The sequence below is a fragment of the Grampus griseus genome (genome assembly GCF_964374135.1).
Source record: "Grampus griseus genome assembly, chromosome: 9".
Taxonomy (NCBI): domain Eukaryota; kingdom Metazoa; phylum Chordata; class Mammalia; order Artiodactyla; family Delphinidae; genus Grampus; species Grampus griseus.
The window spans coordinates 81,008,345-81,027,385 of NC_139003.1; the positions used below are offsets into that span (position 1 = coordinate 81,008,345).

Consider the following 19,041-nt stretch of genomic DNA (forward strand, 5'->3'; position numbering starts at 1 on the left):
GCAAGGGATAGCTCTAATCATGACTGTCCTTTTGGTTTCAGAGGAATTTTTTCTAACATACCCTGCAATTGCTTTATAGACATTAAGGAACTGCATGAAGAAAAATGAAGATTTCTGCTTAAGTATGTATGATACATTTCTACAGAAAAAATAACCCTGCTTTTTCACACACTGGACCATTCCTACCTTGTGATGATGTTACTGTCATTTTCCTGGATGTTGCCTTGTGGTCTTACCACAAATTCTGCAGCAGATTTCCTGGGAGTGTGGCAAAAGTCAGGGGTAAGGGTTGAGCCTATGATTTGATTGAGTAAACATTAACCTTTTTAGTGGTAAATCAATGTTGAATTAACTTTAAAAACCTTACGTTACATCTATAATGCATCCTAAAGTCCTGCCAGCCGTTTTCAATTAGGTCATTTTTTTAAAAAATGTGATAGACAAAGACCTACCACTTTCCCAGAGACCCTATACTTGAATGTATGGGTTGTATCACATTCCTTAGTAGACAGGTGTTTTGTTAAAAATACCTATTTTAAAAACTTTTTCTCACGACAAATTTTTCTGTGCTTGGTCTGTCCTGTGCGCCTGACATATCCTCCGAACAATGACCTGTCTTCTGTTCAAAAGACAAAGTAATTTGGAGTCCTGTTATACTTGTTCAAACTATGTAAAATACTAATAGAAAGAAAGTTGGGGGATTTCAAAGTAAATGTCACCAACGTACAGATTAATTTTTAGTATTCTTTTTCTTTCATCTTTAACAGCCATTGTTTTGCTCTACCCCTCTGCTTGAGCCTACAATCACATTAAAAGGACATTTAAATGACATCTTAGACTAGATAAACATTATCTAATAGAACTTTCTGCAATGATGGAAATATTCCGTATCTGCATTGTTCATGATGGGAGCGACATACATTTGACGGTTAAGTATTTGAAACATTGATAGTGCAACTTTGAAAGTTTAGTTTTAATTTTACTTAAGTTTTTACATAGCCACATATGGCTTGTGGCTAACATGCTGACAGCACAGGGTGAGGTTTTTACATGGCCATTGTACCCTGTCTTGAAGAAATTTTCAAATAAACATGCTATCATGCCTACTTTTATCATATTGTTTTCTGATTCTGCTTCACTTATTTATAAATGTTTTCTATCTGCTCCAAAGTTTTAGTTGAACTAGTACTCAGTGTTAGACATTAGACACTTTTAAATTTTGTTTTCTGAACAGCAATTACCCAATAAACATTTTCTATCCCTAGAACATATACTCCTTCACTAGGAGCTACTGTTAAAGGTACCTGTGTCTTAGTCTTTTTGAGCAGCTACAACAAAACACCACAGAGTGGGTGGGTGATAAAGAGCAGAAATTTATTTCCCACAGTTCTGGAGGCTGGAATTTCAAGATCACAGCACCAGCAGATTTGGTGTCTAGTGAAGGCCTACTTTCTGGTTCATAGATGGTGCCTTCTTGCTGTGTCCTCACATGGTGGAAGAGGCAAGGAATCTCTCTGGAGTCTCTTTTATAAAGGCACTAATCCCTTTCCCAAAGCACCTCCCAAAGACTCTACCTAATACTACCTAATACTATCATCTTTGGGAGTTAAGATTTCAATATTTGAATTTTTGGGGGGACACAAACATTCAGACGGTAGCACCTTGGATATAAGTCAAGGCAAATTAATGTGTCGACTAACACTTTATGTACATGCTCTGAAATGAGCTGTATTATCTAAAGGAAATCAATACAAATCATAATGAATTTTGCAATATTTCCTACATTAAAGGTAATCAACACAATTGTTTAGTGGTGAGGCCTACAGATGAAAAATTACCATTTAGAGGGTGGAACAAATAAGTAGGGAAAGAATGAGAAGATATGGTTGCATGGGAAAGATAAGCCATCTCAAAGATGACACAGGTACTTTTTTTCTTACATTGAAGGCAAGAATTGCATAAAAGTATAGTGACCACTAAAGAATTCATATAAGTAGAATAATGAAATTTTAAAGCTAGGAAGAAGGTTGGAAATCGTTCAGTCTGGATCTGTCCGTGTGGCATAGTATTTGATAGCAGTGACTTGACACCTGGATAGCTGTGGCTTAGAATCGCATGCTATTGGCAATTTAACCTAAAGCGAGTTACTTATGATCTCTAAATCTCAGTTTTTTAAATCTGTAAATCAGAGACAATAATAATACTTACCTCTTATACTTATATAGCTTCTGTTCAGGGGTGGGTGGGTAAGTGAGATAACACATTTGAAATGCTGAGCCAAGTATCAATACCTGCTACAGAGTATCCCACTTTAGTGGTAGGGAAACTGAGTTTTAGGGAGATTAATTAACTTTCTCAATTGTAACTGGGATTTGAAACCAGGCATACGACTAAACTGAGTCTACAGGAGTAGCAGTAGCAAACAGAATGGTATCACGTATGTACCAATCACTTAATAAATGAAACGACTAGTCCAAGAGTGCAGAACTCATTAGTGGTCTGCAGAGCACAAAGTCCTATCAGTTTCACTCTGATGTAAATGCAAACATCACTGGTGCTTGAGAAACAGGAGGCTTTTGACGACAAGGACCTTTCTTTTCTTTTTGGGGGGGAACCAAGTGCAGGCTTTAAAAAAAACTACAGGGGCGTACATTTTTCCATTCAATCAATCCAGTTTACATGGAATACTAGAGACCTTAAACTTATGAAAGATTTAAAATGATATTATATGGGCAATGAATATCCATCCTGTATTTAAGTAATTACACAAATTATAGCATTTAAAGTATTCTCCTTATATTTTGTTTCATCAAAAATTTTTCAGAAACAGTTTTGGGGATTTACACAGTTTAACACCTAAGGAGTATAAAGGTAAGAGCAGGGCATGGGGAAAACATCATTATTATAATTTAGAAAGAAAAAGTATTATCAAGACAAAGTAAAATAACAGCACAATTCATTATTTTATTTGTGTAATTTATCATAGTTTTGGGAAATTTTAAATTGTTTATATTTTGGTTTGTTTTGTAAATTATTATTAAGCATCTCCTATGTTTGGTCTTAGGCTAATTTTAGTGATTATAATCTTGTACAAAAGACATGTGGTTCTTCTTATGAGGTTTACAGAAGTTAACCCCATCCTATGGGTTGTGACCAACAATGTTCAACTCTCCCACCTGAGTCTTTATTCCTTTGGGATCTTGAACAAGTTATTTAATAATAATAATAATTTACTTAAGTTTCCTCAACTATAAAGTGGGAATTATAATAATTCTTTTTAATGTAGGTTTATTGTAAGGATTAAATAAGAATCTTTTTAAGAGTACTTGGTACAATGCTTAGCATACACTAAAAACTCAATGCATATTAGCTGTCATTTCAATATAGATAAACCAAATAACCTGTCAAAATAGAAATATAAGTAAATAATTCTAAATAAGGTTAAGTATTTATTATATTTAATGTGCCAATAAAAAATTGTGAAAATATGTGACCTGTTAAATAAGTTTATTCAATGTCTTTTCAGTGCCCTGAATCTCTTATCCAGGATAGATTTTGCCCCAAGCTATAATGATAATCGCAATTATGCTTATGGCCCTGATTCTGTTTTCTCTGAGAAAGAGAAAACAAATAGAAAGACTGGTCTTCATTCTTTACCTATAAGAATTTACTTACAGAAAAATCTAGCTTCTTTAAAAGGTGTCTGAATCCCTAGTAAAGCACAGGAGATACCATGGGGCAATTCAGAATCATGGTCACGCAATATACTGAAATTGAGCATTGTAATAGAAAGTGAAAAGGAAAGTAAAATAGGCTGACAAATGATTTTTAAGTTTGCTTGGTTTTGTTTCTATAAGGAGAAAATGATCAAAGAGAAGGATTAACAATAGGAAAAGGTAAGATGAAGTGGATTCCTCAAAACTAGTTCTTAATCACTAGCTTCTCTAGCTCTTCCCCAACCTTAGGTTCTTTCTGGAGGTGGGGGTGGACTGAACTGGAGGATGAGTGAGCACTGTGCAGGGAAGGCTGTCTGTGGATGGTTTTAATTTCGCCCACTACCATCTCTGTACAGCTGCACACTGCTCCAGAGACATTCCACATTATGCCCACTTTCCTTTCTTCTGTGGACAGAGACACTGTTCCTACCTGTACCCATTTCAGAGATACACAGGGGCAACTATCCTCCCAAATCCATTAAAAATAAAGCAAGCTCTTACCTAAAGTAATCAAAGTATCACCTCAAGGTGCAAAGACAAATCTCTAGATAACAAGTGTCTGTCCCTTATCTCCACCGCCACCCCAGTGCAAGCGCCTCCTCTCTCCGCTTAGATTTAGGGAGGCTGCTGAGCGCATGCAGGTGGGACGGAGCTAGAGAAGAGAGGGGTATGAATTATTTATGAATTCAGCCCCCTTAAGAGATTTCCAGTGAAAGTCAGTCTTAGAAGTTACCCACATGTGTGAGTGTGTATGTGTGTGTGTGCACAAGGACATCTAATCCATGCCACATTTATCTGTCAGGGAGAGGCAGTGGGTGATCCCAATGTCTTAGACGTTTTAAGAGGAGTACATGACCAGATTTTATCACAGACCCCAAATCAGACACATTTCTTCTATGTGCTTTTGGTACCTTTGTGGTGACTGGGGAGCTTAGCTCAGCTTCTGAAAAAAGCTACCTGCTTTGAGCCCATTGGGCAGGGGCAATTTTCCTGCCTGACAATGTGGGTGCTTTTGTTTTGCTTGTTTATTTATTTTTACCCCACAATAACATACCCTTTTCTCACCGGACCTCTTGCTACCTGGGCTGGACCTGTCTGCGCTCTGCCTGCCAGCCTGCCTCCCCGCTCCTTCCCGGGCTCTGACCACCTGGGGAGCCTGTGTCCGTGTTTGGAATCCCTGGATTGCTCCAGTAGTGAAACGAGAGAGATTAGGAGCTGACGCACATTTGACAGAAAGGCAGTGCTTTGCTTTCTTCTTATGCTGCTTCCCCTTCCTCTTTTCCCAAATAGAGATGTAAACACGTGTATTTTCCTGTTTTAAATTTAGCGAATTGGTCCTCTGCCTGTGCCTTGATTTAGCTACTGGGCTGAGCCTTGCAGCTCCTTTCCCTGCTCGGATAGGAGCCACTGGGATCTGGAGCTCCAACTTCCAAATTGAAGCTGGCCTCAGGCCAGGTGACCTTCTCTTTGTAAGTTTCTTTCCTCAGCAGAGTGGGGGTGGGGTCGTGGGGAGCTGGGATCTGTTTGGTGCTGTTGGGGGGTGGGGGGTGGTGAGGAAAGGAGGGGGGTGGAAGAGAGTAAAGGGCTGTTGTTAAACAGTTTCTTACCGTAAGAGGGAGTTCAGACCTAGATCTTTCCAGTTAATCACACAACAAACTTAGCTCATCGCAATAAAAAGCAGCTCAGAGCCGACGGGCTCTTCTAGGCACTGAGTCGGAACAGGATTCTTTCACGCAGGCATCGCCAGTGGGATCCGCCAGCACATCCAGCAGCACCATGTGGGTGACCAAACTTCTGCCAGTCTTACTGCTGCAGCACGTCCTCCTCCACCTCCTGTTTCCCATTGCCATCCCCTATGCAGGTTAGTTTTCTCTTTTCTTCCTTCTTCTTCTTCTTCTATAACTCTCTCTTGCTAACATCTCCTTTTCCTAATGCTCTCTCTTTACCCGATTCCCAGCATCCTTCCTTAACTCTGTATGTGGTATGGGTTTTTAAAATCTCTCATTCAGCTTTCTTTTGACATTCTCTTTCTGTTTGAAAAGCATTTAAAAAGATACTTAGCATCCCCTCTGTTGTTTCCATCCCCCTCCCCATTGATCCAGCCCCCTCTCACTTAGCCTGATAGGGATGGTGGGATGGGAGCGAGATGCTAACACTGGCTGAGCTTTGCTGGTTTGGATAAATTTAAAGCTGAAGAGAGGGGGGGAAAGTGATGGTCAGTACAGCAGGGACATGTTTTTTTTTTTTTTCCCAGAGGAGAATTTTCCATGACAATCCACTACCCCACATCACTCAGTCAACATTCAGGGCCAAATCATGACTTAATAATTTTCATTTGGAGAAGGCAGATTAAAGTCTGAGTATATGCATGTTATAAAAATGAAAGAGAAAGCCTCTCTCCTAAGGTCTCATTCTTTCTGGGTATGGATGCCTGCCCTTTTGAAACTGCAGGGCCAAGGAGGCAAAAATTGTGTGACTCTGATTATAGCTGTAGAAATGCTCCTTTCAGTCTCCCATTTTCTCCCCAGAATTTACAGGTTGGGAAGGAGTTGCTTGGGAGTTCATATTGCCTGGAAGTTTAGAGGTTTCATTTGCTGCTTTGGGAAGTTTTCTGTTGTTATCAGGGCAAGAGGAAACATCTGTATTTGGTTGTGTTATCATTGTCGTGGCTGGGATGCCAACGGGAGAAGGTAGTGAGCATCATAGGTGGGCACAGGGGAATAAAAGAATGGAATAAATGCCCAGACAGTAGACATAGTTTTTTTAAATAAGACAGAGGAATATCTCAGTTATATCTTTTGAGATAAGTTAAATATGACATTTATCAGACCTCCAATCTAGTTTCCAATGTAATACAAAGGTTGAAAACACCAAGAATTTGCAAAATGATGAGGAAAATCAGTCCCACCTGGCTTTCTTCGATTTTGTGATGTCCCTTTTGGAAAACAATGCTGTGTGGGAAGTGTCAGTTCGAGAACATTTATGTTAGATTTCTGAAGAGGTGGAAAAAAAAAAAGTTCAATCTAGCAGGTTATCACCTTTGAGATGGGTCATGTTAAAATTGATTCTTATATGACATTGCTGCTTTGTGGGATTCTGAGTATAAATTGAAATGACAGCTAATATTTTGAGGAGTTTCATTTTCAAAGATCAAAATGTTGATGGGCTGAAGTAGAATATGGTTACCTGGAATCATCTGTGCTTATGCATGGGGAACACAGTGTGGAAAACCCAAACAGTAGATCAACCATAGACAATGTCTATTTGTTTTTGGCATGCATTGCGAAGTTTTGGCAGGAGATATACATTTGTAATTATATTTCATTTTGGCTAATGTTGAAATGACTGCGTTTCCTGAGGATAGGGGGAATGCAGCCCAAGAGTATGCCGCAGGCAAGGAGAGGCCAGTTGGGAATTACAAGTAATAGAATAATTCCTAAAGTGGATAATGCTAAAATTGTTAACAAAATAGGGTCTGCCTTTGTCTGGGTGGCAACTTTATTTTGATAGTTTTTTAAAAAAATTACATTCCTCAAAGTGGAAAACATGGATAGTCCTCTTAGAACATATAAAGAAAGTCTGTTCTTTTTTATATCATCTAACATTGAACATTTAGAATTTTGTTGTTACTTGCTTAGGTTATACTTTTTGATTTAGCTTATGAGTCTGCTTTTTTACCTATTGTGAAATAAGACAATATTTGAAAAGAAGTGGATACTATAATGAGGTGACAACCAGTTATGAGCAGAATATATTATGGAGATATTTTTAGAGAAGTTTCAAAAAACTTAAAGAAATGTTCAATATAATAGACCCAAGCCATCTTTATAGGAATTGGTTTACATAGGATTATCCTCTGTCCACTCCCACCTACACTGGATACAAATATCCAATCCCCTCTAACAACAACAACAAAACATTAAATGAGCACCTACTATCAAGGAGGCTGTGGGAGATGTACAGATGAACAAGCGAGAAAGAAACCTACATTTGTTTTTTTGTTTTGTTTTGTTTCTTTTACTGACTCTGCACCCCAATACCTTCATTTTTCTTTTAACATTTTATTGGCGTAGGCGTATAATTGCTTTACAATGGTGTGTTAGTTTCTGCTTTATAACAAAGTGAATCAGCTATACATATACATATATCTCCATATCTCCTCCCTCTTGCGTCTCCCTCCTACCCTCCCTATCCCACCCTTCTAGGTGGACACAAAGCATGGAGCTGATCTCCCTGTGCTATGCGGCTGCTTCCCACTAGCTATATATTTTACATTTGGTAGTGTACATATGTCCATGCCACTCTCTCACTTTATCCCAGCTTACCCTTCCCCCTCCCCGTGTCCTCAAGTCCATTCTCTACATCTGCGTCTTTATTCCTGTCCTGCCCCTAGGTTCTTCAGGACCATTTTTTTTTTTTTAGATTCCATATATATGTGTTAGCATACGGTATTTGTTTTTCTCTTTCTGACTTACTTCACTCTGTACGGCAGACTCTAGGTCCATCTACCTCACTACAAATAACTCAATTTCATTTCTTTTTATGGCTGAGTAATATTCCATTGTATATATGTGCCACATCTTCTTTATCCATTCATCTGTCGATGGACACTTAGCTTGCTTCCATGTCCTGGCTATGGTAAATAGTGCTGCAATGATCATTTTGGTACATGACTCTTTTTGAATTATGGTCTTCTCAGGGTATATGCCCAGGAGTGGGATTTCTGGGTCATATGATAGCTCTATTTTTAGTTTTTTGAGGAACCTGCATACTGTTCTCCATAGTAGCTGCATCAATTAACATTCCCACCAACAGTGCAAAAGGGTTCCCTGTTCACCACACCCTCTCCAGCATTTATTGTTTGTAGATTTTTTGATGATGAAACCTACATTTGTTGAGCGACTGTTATGGACCAAGTTCTAAAACAAAGCTTATTTATTCTAATAAGATTGGCATTACTGGATTGACTCATCTTACATGAGGAAACTGAAGTTAAAGATCTTAATTTTTTTCTTATTATCTTACATATTGGGATAGAGCTGAGATTCCTACCCAAATCTATGTGAATGAAATATGCAATGTGCATTTTTCCCTTTTATTTATATTGAATACAGCAGCGATGAAATCAACTGAAACTCGCTCTAAAAAATCCATTTTGCTAAGTAAGAACAATTCTGTGTTAGAAGTATTATTATGTTACGGTTGAGAGTTCATTTCTAGCTCGGAAGATCGAACCAGGTTTAGGGAGTATGCAATACTCAAGTTGAGTGTGAAAATACAGGTAGTAGTACGGTCATTACTTAAGTCAGGGGAACACAAAGTGGCTGAAGGTACCGAAGCGAGGACAGGCAATCACGTAGGGCTGGTGTACTGAGTACCTGAGGAGGAGTATGGCCTGGGTTTGGAAAAGTAAGAGAGACTAGCACGTACGCTTGAATATCATGCTAAATTACACTATTTTAAACATTATGGGTCACAGCTGGAAGGTTCTGAGTTGACAAGATACCTGACTGAAGTGTGGTTGTTTTAGTTGGTGTGTGGAGGAGAGCTGCAGGCAGAAACAGACAGTGAAGGAAGAGACCAGGAGGAGGATGAATGAGGAAGTGGCATGGAAGTAGGAGGAGGGAAATATCTAGGGAGGTCCCTATTCTCACACTGAACATCATTTCATTTGTAAATCTTTTTGGAAGAGATACCTATGCTGCTTCTCAAATACCAACATTTGATTTAAATCTGACTTGATCCCTTCCTGACATCTTTATTTATGATATTGTTCCCTTCTCTAAAGAAGGGATGAAAATTGTCCACTTGTGAAACCCAAGTCCTAGATAAAAGAAATGAAGATTTGGACTTGTATTTATGATTTTTGCCTTTGGGAAGTAAATCTCCAGTCACCACCATTCCCTTCCATTAATTATTTGTGTACTTTCATCTTAACATCTTGCCACTTCAAGCTGTTAATCACTAATCATGTGGGTAGATTTCTCAGAATATGTGGAGCCAGATTCCTGCTTCTTTCCACACCCTGCAAATCCTTTCCTTTGCATGATTTTTCTTTGAAGTCAATGGTTAGTCCATACAGAGAAGAAAATATATGAGGTACTGAGAGAAATGAGTGTGAGGCCCAGGGACCAGAGGGAGAAATGTGTCTTTCTTCAAGCACCTTGATACATTTGACCCTACTTTCTGTTATGTAGCTTTTCACTAAGAGCCTAATGATTTCAGCTTTAAAATAGGGACTTTGGTTTCTTCAGGAAATATAGCTACAGAATGTTTTCCCATACTGAGGGAAGAGGGAAAAGGAGTTGCAATTTAAAATATAAGAAAGCATGACAAAGTTGCAGTGATCTCTTACCCTTTGATTTCATTTCAATGTTTTGTTTATAAACTTCAACTAGCAGTCATGCACAAAAAATAGTAGGGAAAAATCTGATCCAAAGATATTTTTGAGTTTCTTCCCAAATTAAGCTTGTTTTTTAACTGTTGTTAAAACAAGCATCAGTTGTTAATACATATGGAAGAGAAAGTTAAAAGTATTTTCAGCAAAGGAATTTTATTTTCAGATGCTGTTTTTTGAATGACTTCTGTTTTGAATTTTTCTTTTATTGAAGAAGGAATTAATTTTATTGATGTGTGGATTACATGACGTACAACTAGCTTGAACTTCGCATTTTTGAATAATTAGTTACTGACCTAATGATATGACTGAATTATAAGGGAAAGCTTCTAAGTCATGAGAAATAAAGAGTGAGAAGGGAATCTTAGTATCTGGTTCTGATTGCCCCTGATTAGATTTGTAGCCCCAGACAAGCTTTTCTCTCCTATTTATTATCTAGTAAAGGGAAATCATAGATTTATTTGCTTTTCAGGATACTTTTTGATCTTTAGATGAAAGGTAGTGATCGAAAGTTTATCAGCAAGCAAGAGTAGACTATTTTTATGACGTACAGCCAGGCATTAACACATTTCAATAGGACAGCTGAGGATCTGCAGAATTAAATATAATCAACGATCCCACAGAAACCACTTTTCTCTAGTCATCCTCAGTGCCTTCCTTCATGTTGTATGGTTCTGAGAAAAGAAACCAGAGCATTGACCAGGTATTCTATTTTATTTGGTAATTGGTAAAATACATGTCTGGACTCAATGTTTGTCTTAGACTTTTAAAATTTAGTTTTATGTTCTTCTCTCACACTTAAACATAGGTAATAAATACATAATACATTAGGCCAATTTTAATCCTATACTTTTAGTTAATTGAATTTATTTTATATATATGTGCATATATACACACATATATATATGTATATATATACACACATATATATGTATATATATACACACATATATATACATATTATATATATACATACATACATACATATATATATATATATATATATATATATATATATATATATACCACAATTTTTCCACTTTGGCAGATAGTTTTTTGAATAGATTTTCTGCGTCCATTAACCACTATTTGTTTCTGAGAAGTATTCCAATTTATACAGGAACTCAAATGATTTTTATGCTGTGAAACATTTCACAGCACCTAAGAAAGAGTGCACTAATGTCAAAAGAAGTGGAAACTCTTAGTGGAGAAACGTATCTCCCATTAACATGGTCCTGTGGCAGAAACCAAAATTTGAAAAGACTAATACCACTTCTTTGCTTGGGAGAATAACGGTTTCTTCTCTTATGCCAGAAATTAAAGGATGAAATTTCAAAAACAAAACTAAAACTTTGCATATTCATAACATTTTTAACCCAAATTGATTTCCAAATGATTGTAGTTTAAATAGCTCCTTTTAGTTCACATATAACTTTCATTTTGTAAATTGAGTAATGGGATATTAGCATTTAAGGTAATTAAACAAAGCCACTTGGCAAGTCAATAAGAATGCCAGAATTATCATCAGTCTGCCAACGTTATGCAAGGCGTTTGGTCCACACTCAATAAATAACATGTTGAAGGATTATTTGGTTGACTGAATTTCTATGTTAAGATGTCTTTTAAATTATACCTGTTCTACCATAGCCATTCCATCTTATAGGGCAAAGAAAAGTTGAAGAAAAGAAAAGAAAAGAAAATGAAAGCATTATTACAGAAATTAGTACCAGTCTTTTGGGGATTGTGTTCTGGAGTTTTATAGAGAACCAAAATTTAGAGGAATTCATGTTTTCTCTTATTTACTGTGGACTTCAGGTTAGGATAGATATTAATGGGTAGCATCTCCATGTTTAATAAAACAACTGGAGCCAGTGGTTGCTGGCAGACCTAAGAGTATGATGGCATTCTTGGTACCTCACTCTGTTAAGCCATATTTCCAAATTTTCTGCAGAAAAATTTTCACCCTCTTTTCTTGGCACGTTTCACCACGTTTAAAGACAAGAATTGATTTCCTGTTCTGCCATCCAAGTCACTTCTCTACTGATAGCTTTAAGCAAATCTTCAGAAACTGTTTACAAGCCGTTATTTCCACATGCTTTCTTAGCAAGTCTTAGAGAGAGATGGCATCATACGTGTTTAAGAGTGGGGGCTCTGAAGCCAGGCAGCTGGATTTTCAATCAGATCTTCTAAGTCATCAACTTTCCCGTGTCTTGGTTTCATATCTTAAAAATGTACGTATTATTACTGCCTTTGTTATAAGGGTATTCAAATGAATTGACAGGCAGGGGAGGGGCACAATTATATCCATCCTTGTTCTACAACAGCTGCAGTCTCTTAGACAATTTGATCCTCATTGTGAAGAGATGATTATCATTAGAAACCAGGTAACTTTGGGCAAATTAAGAATGAAGAAGCAAGTTCTTCATATTCTGAAGTTATCCATAAGATTAAGTCTCTTGGGATGTTTTAGCTTTGCTCTTCAGCTTTTTAATAGGAGGCTTCATGCTATCTAGGGGCCTGGTACAATACTTTGATGAAGAAAAATGATATTGCTACATTAAAGGATGAAGTTTTACATACATTTGATTTACAACATTTGGCTTGATTTCAAAACAAACACTTCAGTGATACTGAGAAATAGTGCCCAAAAGCACAGAAAACACTTATGTAGGAAATGAAAGGGCTAGAATATGAATAGTATGAAATACTTTAAAGACCAAGTCAGAAGAATTTACCCAGTGCACCATTTTTAGTGAGAAGTTTCTCACCTGTCATTGACTTGGCTTATCTAATTAGTACTATAATTTACATAAGGACCAATTGTAGAAGGAAATGACAGATTTAATTATAGAGCATGATATGATATGTCCTGGCACTTCCTTTCATACTGTTTGGAGAACACCATGTTATTTATTTCTTAAGAGTGAACTCTGTCCTAATTTTTAAAAGCATCCTTCATTTGAAAGAATGTAGATGAATGACTCTGTATGTGAAGTTATTTTTTCTTCGCTGATTAACTATTCCTCTCTTGCTCTTAAGTATCTGAGAGTATCATTACCCACATTACTCCACCCCCCAACCCCTGGAGGTCTGGTATGTTGTCAGATAAAATCATTACCTCGTAGATGATTCTTAGGGATATTTTTTTCTATATGAGCCTTAAAAGCTTTTCCCCTATGTTTTTAAAAAAATATTATTATTAATAGAAGGACAGAAGAAAAGAAGAAACACACTTCATGAATTCAAAAAGTCAGCAAAGACTACTCTAATTAAAGAAGACCCATTACTGAAGATAAAAACAAAAAAAATGAACACTGCAGACCAATGTGCCAATAGATGTATTAGGAATAAAGGACTTCCATTCACTTGCAAGTAAGTTGCTTCATTTCGTTCTTAGAATAATTTTCCAAATATAGCATGGACTCATTATCATCATCTTTTTTGTATTCAGTGCAATGTACTCTTAAAATTGTAAGCTTGATTTTAGTTTTAACTCATTGCAACAGCAGACTTAGCTCTATTTGATGGAAATATGAGTAAGGGAGAACACATAAACTGAGATCTTTTAGAATCCACAGTGGCTTTAGTTATGGAATTTATATTTTCTCATCTTATGAACAGTTGAACTTTAAGAACTAAAATTCAATTAGATTAACTTTTTATCTCTCTAATATTTTACAATATTCAGAGTAAACTTTTATTTTTCTTACAAGAGGAGTGGAGGAATTTTCAGAATAGAAGTTGGCCAACAACCAAAACTTACTGCAACTTGTATCATTGCCTTTAGGGATGTAAATAAAAAACATTGAGATAATTAGTTTAAAAAAACTAGAGGGACTGTTTAAAAGAAGTTAGCGGGTAGTGATGATGAAGTTTTAGGTGAAAAGTGTTGGGGCAATTCAAAGAGGCATGAGGGGACTCAAATGGAGAGTTTTCTTATCTTTTGAAAGTTTCTCTGTGACCTCCCAGGGAAAAATTCCTTACAACTTTGCCAGTATGCCAAAGGATAAAACTTGGAGTTTTGGGCCATGAAGGTGACAATTTCATCTGAATAGTTTTCCAAATTGCCAGAAGAAAATGCATTTCCTAGTTCTTCATAAATATTCCCTCCCCACACTTACTTTCCACCTTTTTATTCCCCATTTCATCCCACTTTAACAGGAGTGCACATGGTATCCTGTCACTTTTGAATTCTACTCTATTACATTTAGGTAGTTAACACATAATGTGAACACAGATTTTAGTAATGTCATGGCAAGGGTCCTAAATTCATCTTGCCTTTCTCAGAGAAGTAAGTGTTATGGGCCCGAGGAGAAGGGACATGGTTAGAGGAGCTCTTCAATAGATTTAGCAGGAGGAAAGACTATCTCTTTTCTATTCATTTAGATCTCCTCTGGAAGTATTTTTATAGCCAAACTGCCACTTTCAGGGAGATATTTCCTGGCACTGGGAGTGGGGAATTAACTTTCCAAGTAATTCTTATGATAATTCCTTCTTTCCCTGACTTTCCTAGAAAAGCCTTGAGATTAAAAAAAAATAAATTAGAGAAAACTACTCTCAATCAACAACTCAGCTGTGTAGATTTATGGAGATGTTCTTCTGGCAATTGAGGAGGTTGGATTTATTGTATTTTCCCCTTTCAGGGTTAGAAGGGCAGGGCAAAGGGAATGGAAGAACCACATCTCATTGTTGATTTTTAACTTTGAGTTTGAAAATACACTCTTCTGGATCCACAAGTAAGGAAAGTATTGCTAAGCCTCGATTTTCACATTAGTCAGCCTTATGCCTAGAAAAAAACCCAAACAAAACAGCTTTCCCTTTGTTTTATTTAGGAGAAACTAAAATGATTTTGCTGCATTGGAGAACATATGTGACCAGATTAATAAAACTTTACATATCCCATATATATGAGGTTTCATGCTTTTCAACCATATTCTGGTTGAGTTATATTTAGTCTCCAAATTTATGGCAACCTGTGCAGAAAACCACATGTAGTAATACCAATGTACAGCTAAAGTTCTCTGCTCAGAAATGGTGTCATGCTTCACACTTGTGTATCCTAAATATATATACATACTTATTTGGAATCACTAAATACATTTCTTATTCAGAATTGAATGGACATACTTCTGATATGCTGAAAGTAGGTTCTTAATGAATTAAAGATCTTTTTGAGGACTTGTTACATGAACTAGAATCATTGAAAAACAATGGCAAACACACTAAAATGTTTGGAAAATATGAACAATGCTGTGTGAAAGCATCTGTGATTCAGTGGGCATGAGGTGGAGGTCGCAAATTTTGTTTCCTCTTGAGAAGGTATCAACAATATTGACTTTATAGAGACTGAAGTTGTTTTTTGCTGGATGAGAAAGATGACCAGAATGCCTGATTCTAAGCGTTTCAAAAAATTACTGTACATGAACTGACTAAAGAGATGAAAATTTCTAACCATGACTGAGTAACTGGTACTGGAATTGCCCTTCTGCCATAAACAACTCAACAAAATAAATTATTGAAAGGAAGATGATAGTTAAAATAAGGATAAGAGAAAGACTCCTAAAGTCAAACTTCAAAGAAGATATGCAACTCATGGAATTTGTCAGCTTGGATCCAGTCCATATGGAGGTATAAAATGATACAAGCAAATACAATTTTCTGAGGGTATATGGAATTGTAATGGAATGAGAGAAAAGGGTGAATGAAATCAGCAAACTGGAAACCCTGTCACCCACTTTCCAGATGGAATCACCTTTGTATTCACAGAAGCAAATCTCACATGTTCCTGATGGGGCTTATGAGTCACTTGCAAGGCAATCTCATGTCAAAGCCATATTACTGAAAAAAAAAGTAGTAGTTTATATATGTGTGGTACATTTTTATTTTAATGTTAACTAGTAGGTATTTGAGTCTGTAATTTTAAAATTTCTTTTTAGATGTTCGTTTAGTTATCTTCATATGTATTCTTTATCTAATTACCGTGCTTTCAAGGTGATTTAACTCTCCCCCCAACACCCTACAATAGGGATATAGGAAATTTTACATGTATTGCATAAGTTTACTATCTACCAGATCAAAATTCAAATATATTATCAGCCAGTTTTTCTCTTTTCAAGTTATTCTGCCACAGTTGCAAAAAACAGACTTTTATGTTTGTTCTTTAATACTATTTCAACTGTAAAATGTTCTTGTAGGTGGACATTTCAAAATGTCTACGTGTAAATCAAAGCACAAAGTTTATACATATAATTTTTGAAGTTAGTTAGATATAGAATAAAATGCACTATGTAAAAATATAAAATAAGAGTTAAAATACTTTAATTTTATAACATCTTTTTAATATTTGTTTTATAAAAGTTATTTCCCCTTATTTAAAATTACTTAAAAGTTGTTACAATGTTAAGAAATAAATGACTAATTTGAACTACATAAAATTATAAGAAAATTATGTGCGTTCAAAAATATATGATCTGGGGCTTCCCTGGTGGCACAGTGGTTGAGAGTCCGCCTGACAATGCAGGGGACATGGGTTCGTGCCCCGGTCTGGGAGGATCCCACATGCCGCGGAGCGGCTGGGCCTGTGATCCATGGCCACTGAGCCTGCGCGTCCAGAGCCTGTACTCCGCAGCAGGAGAGGCCACAACAGTGAGAGGCCCGCGTACCGCAAAAAAAAAAAAAAAAAAAAAAAAAAAAAAAAAATATATATATATATATATATATATATATATATGATCTGGAGGAGGACCTTCAAGATGGCAGAGGAGTAAGACACGGAGATCACCTTCCTCCCCATAGATACATCAAAAATACATCTACATGTGGAACAACTCCTACAGAACACCTACTGAATGCTGGCAGAAGATCTCAGACCTCCCAAAAGGCAGGACACTCCCCACGTACCTGGGTAGGGCAAAAGAAAAAAGAAAAACGAGAGACAAAAGAATAGGGACGGGACCTGCACCTCGGGGAGGGAGCCGTGAAGGAGGAAAGGTTTCCACACACTAGAAGCCCCTTCACGGGCAGAGACTGTGGGTGACGGAGGGGGAAAGCTTCGGAGCCGTGGAGGAGAGCACAGAAACAGGGGTGCGGAGGGCAAAGTGGAGAGATTCCTGCACAGAGGATCAGGGCTGACCGGCACTCACCAGCCCAGAAAGGTTTGTCTACTAACCCGCCAGGATGGGTGGGGGCTGGGAGCTGAGGCTTGGGCTTCGGAGGTCAGATCACAGGGAGAGGACTGGGGTTGGCTGCGGGAACACAGCCTAAAGGGGGCTAGTGCGCCACAGCTAGCCGGGAGGGAGTCCGGGGAAAGGTCTGGACCTGCTGAAGAGGCAAGAGACCATTGTTTCATGGTGCAAGGAGAGCGGATTCAGAGCACCGCCTAAATGAGCTCCAGAGACGGGCGCGAGCCGTGGCTATCAGCATGGACACCAGAGATGGGCATGAAACGCTAAGGCTTCTGCTGCCGCCACCAAGAAGCCTGTGTGTGAGCACAGGTCACTATCCACACCTCCCCTCCCAGGAGCCTGTGCAGCCCGCCACTGCCAGGGGCCTGAGATCCAGGGACAACTCCCCCTGGGAGAACACACAGTGCGCTTCAGGCTGTTGCAACTTCACACTGGCCTCTGCCACCGCAGACTTGCCCCTAATTCCATACCCCTCCATGCCCCCCAGCCTGAGTGAGCCAGAGCCCCCTAATCTTAAAGCTGCTCCTTTAAGCCCCTCCTCTCTGGGCGACAAACAGACGCCAGAGGGCATCCTACATGCAGCAGCAGGGCCAAATCCAAAGCTGAACCCCAGGAGCTGTGTGAACAAAGAAGAGAAAGGGAAACTTCTCTGTGCAGCCTCAGGAGCAGAGGACTAAATCTCCACAGTCAAGCTGATGTACCTGCATCTGTGGAATACCTGAATAGACAACGAATCACCCCAAAACTGAGGCGGTGGACTTTGGGAGCAACTGTAGACTTGGGGTTTGTCTTCTGCATCTAATTTGTTTCTAGTTTTATGTTTATCTTAGTTTAGTATTTAGAGTTTATTATCACTGGTAGATTTGTTTATTGATTTGGTTGCTCTTTTCCTTTATATATATTTTTTTTTTCTTTTTTTTTCCCTTTTCTTCTTTTTGTGAGTGTGTATGTGTATGCTTCTTTGTGTGATTTTGTTTGTATAGGTTTGCTTTTACCATTTGTCCTAGGGTTCTGTCTATCCATTTTTTTTAGTATAGTTTTTAGTGCTTGTTATCATTGGTGGATTTGTTTATTGGTTTGGTTGCTCTCTTCTTTTTTTTAAATTACTTTTTAATTTTAATAATATTTTTAATTTTTTATTTTAATAACTTCACTTATTTTATTTACTTTCTTTCTTTCTTCTTTTTTTTCTCCCTTTTCTTCTGAGCCGTTTGGCTGACAGGGTCTTGGTGCTCCAGCCGGGTGTCAGGGCTGAGCCTTAGAGGTGGGAGAGCCAAGTTCAGGACATTGGTCCATCAGAGACCTCCAGGCCACTTGTAATATCATTTGGTGAGAGCTCTCCCAGATATCTCTGTCTCAATGTTCAGACCCAGCTCCACTCAACGACCAGCAAGCTACAGTGCTGGACGCCCCATGCCAAACGACTAGCAAGACAGGAACACCACCCCAACCATTATCAGAGAGACTGCCTAAAATCATAATAAGTCCACAGACACCCCAAAACACACCCCCGGATGCAGTCCTGCCCACCAGAAAGACAAGATCCAGCCTTATCCATCAGAACACAGGCACCAGTCCCCTCCACCAGTAAGCCTACACAACCCACTGAACCAACCTTACCCACTGGGGGCAGATACCAAAAACAATTGGAACTACTAACCTGAAGCCAGTGAAAAGGAAACCCCAAACACAGTAAGTTAAGCAAAATGAGAAGACAGAGAAATACACAGCAGATGAAGGAGCA

At 38.0% G+C, this 19,041-nt stretch overlaps 1 protein-coding gene across 2 annotated transcripts in view; it reads left to right on the forward strand.

Annotated features, from left to right (window-relative positions):
• Positions 1 to 5,455: 5,455 nt before the first annotated feature.
• HGF (hepatocyte growth factor) overlaps positions 5,456 to 19,041 on the forward strand; it is a gene marked incomplete at its 3' end in the record, with an annotated part of 79,603 nt that continues 66,017 nt past the window's right edge. For both annotated transcript variants that reach the window (XM_082662258.1, XM_082662259.1), the window contains exons 1-2: positions 5,456 to 5,577; positions 13,320 to 13,485. In XM_082662258.1, coding sequence (XP_082518384.1) covers positions 5,493 to 5,577; positions 13,320 to 13,485 — 251 coding nt within the window. In that variant the 5' untranslated portion in view covers positions 5,456 to 5,492. The remainder of the gene's footprint in view (positions 5,578 to 13,319; positions 13,486 to 19,041) is intronic.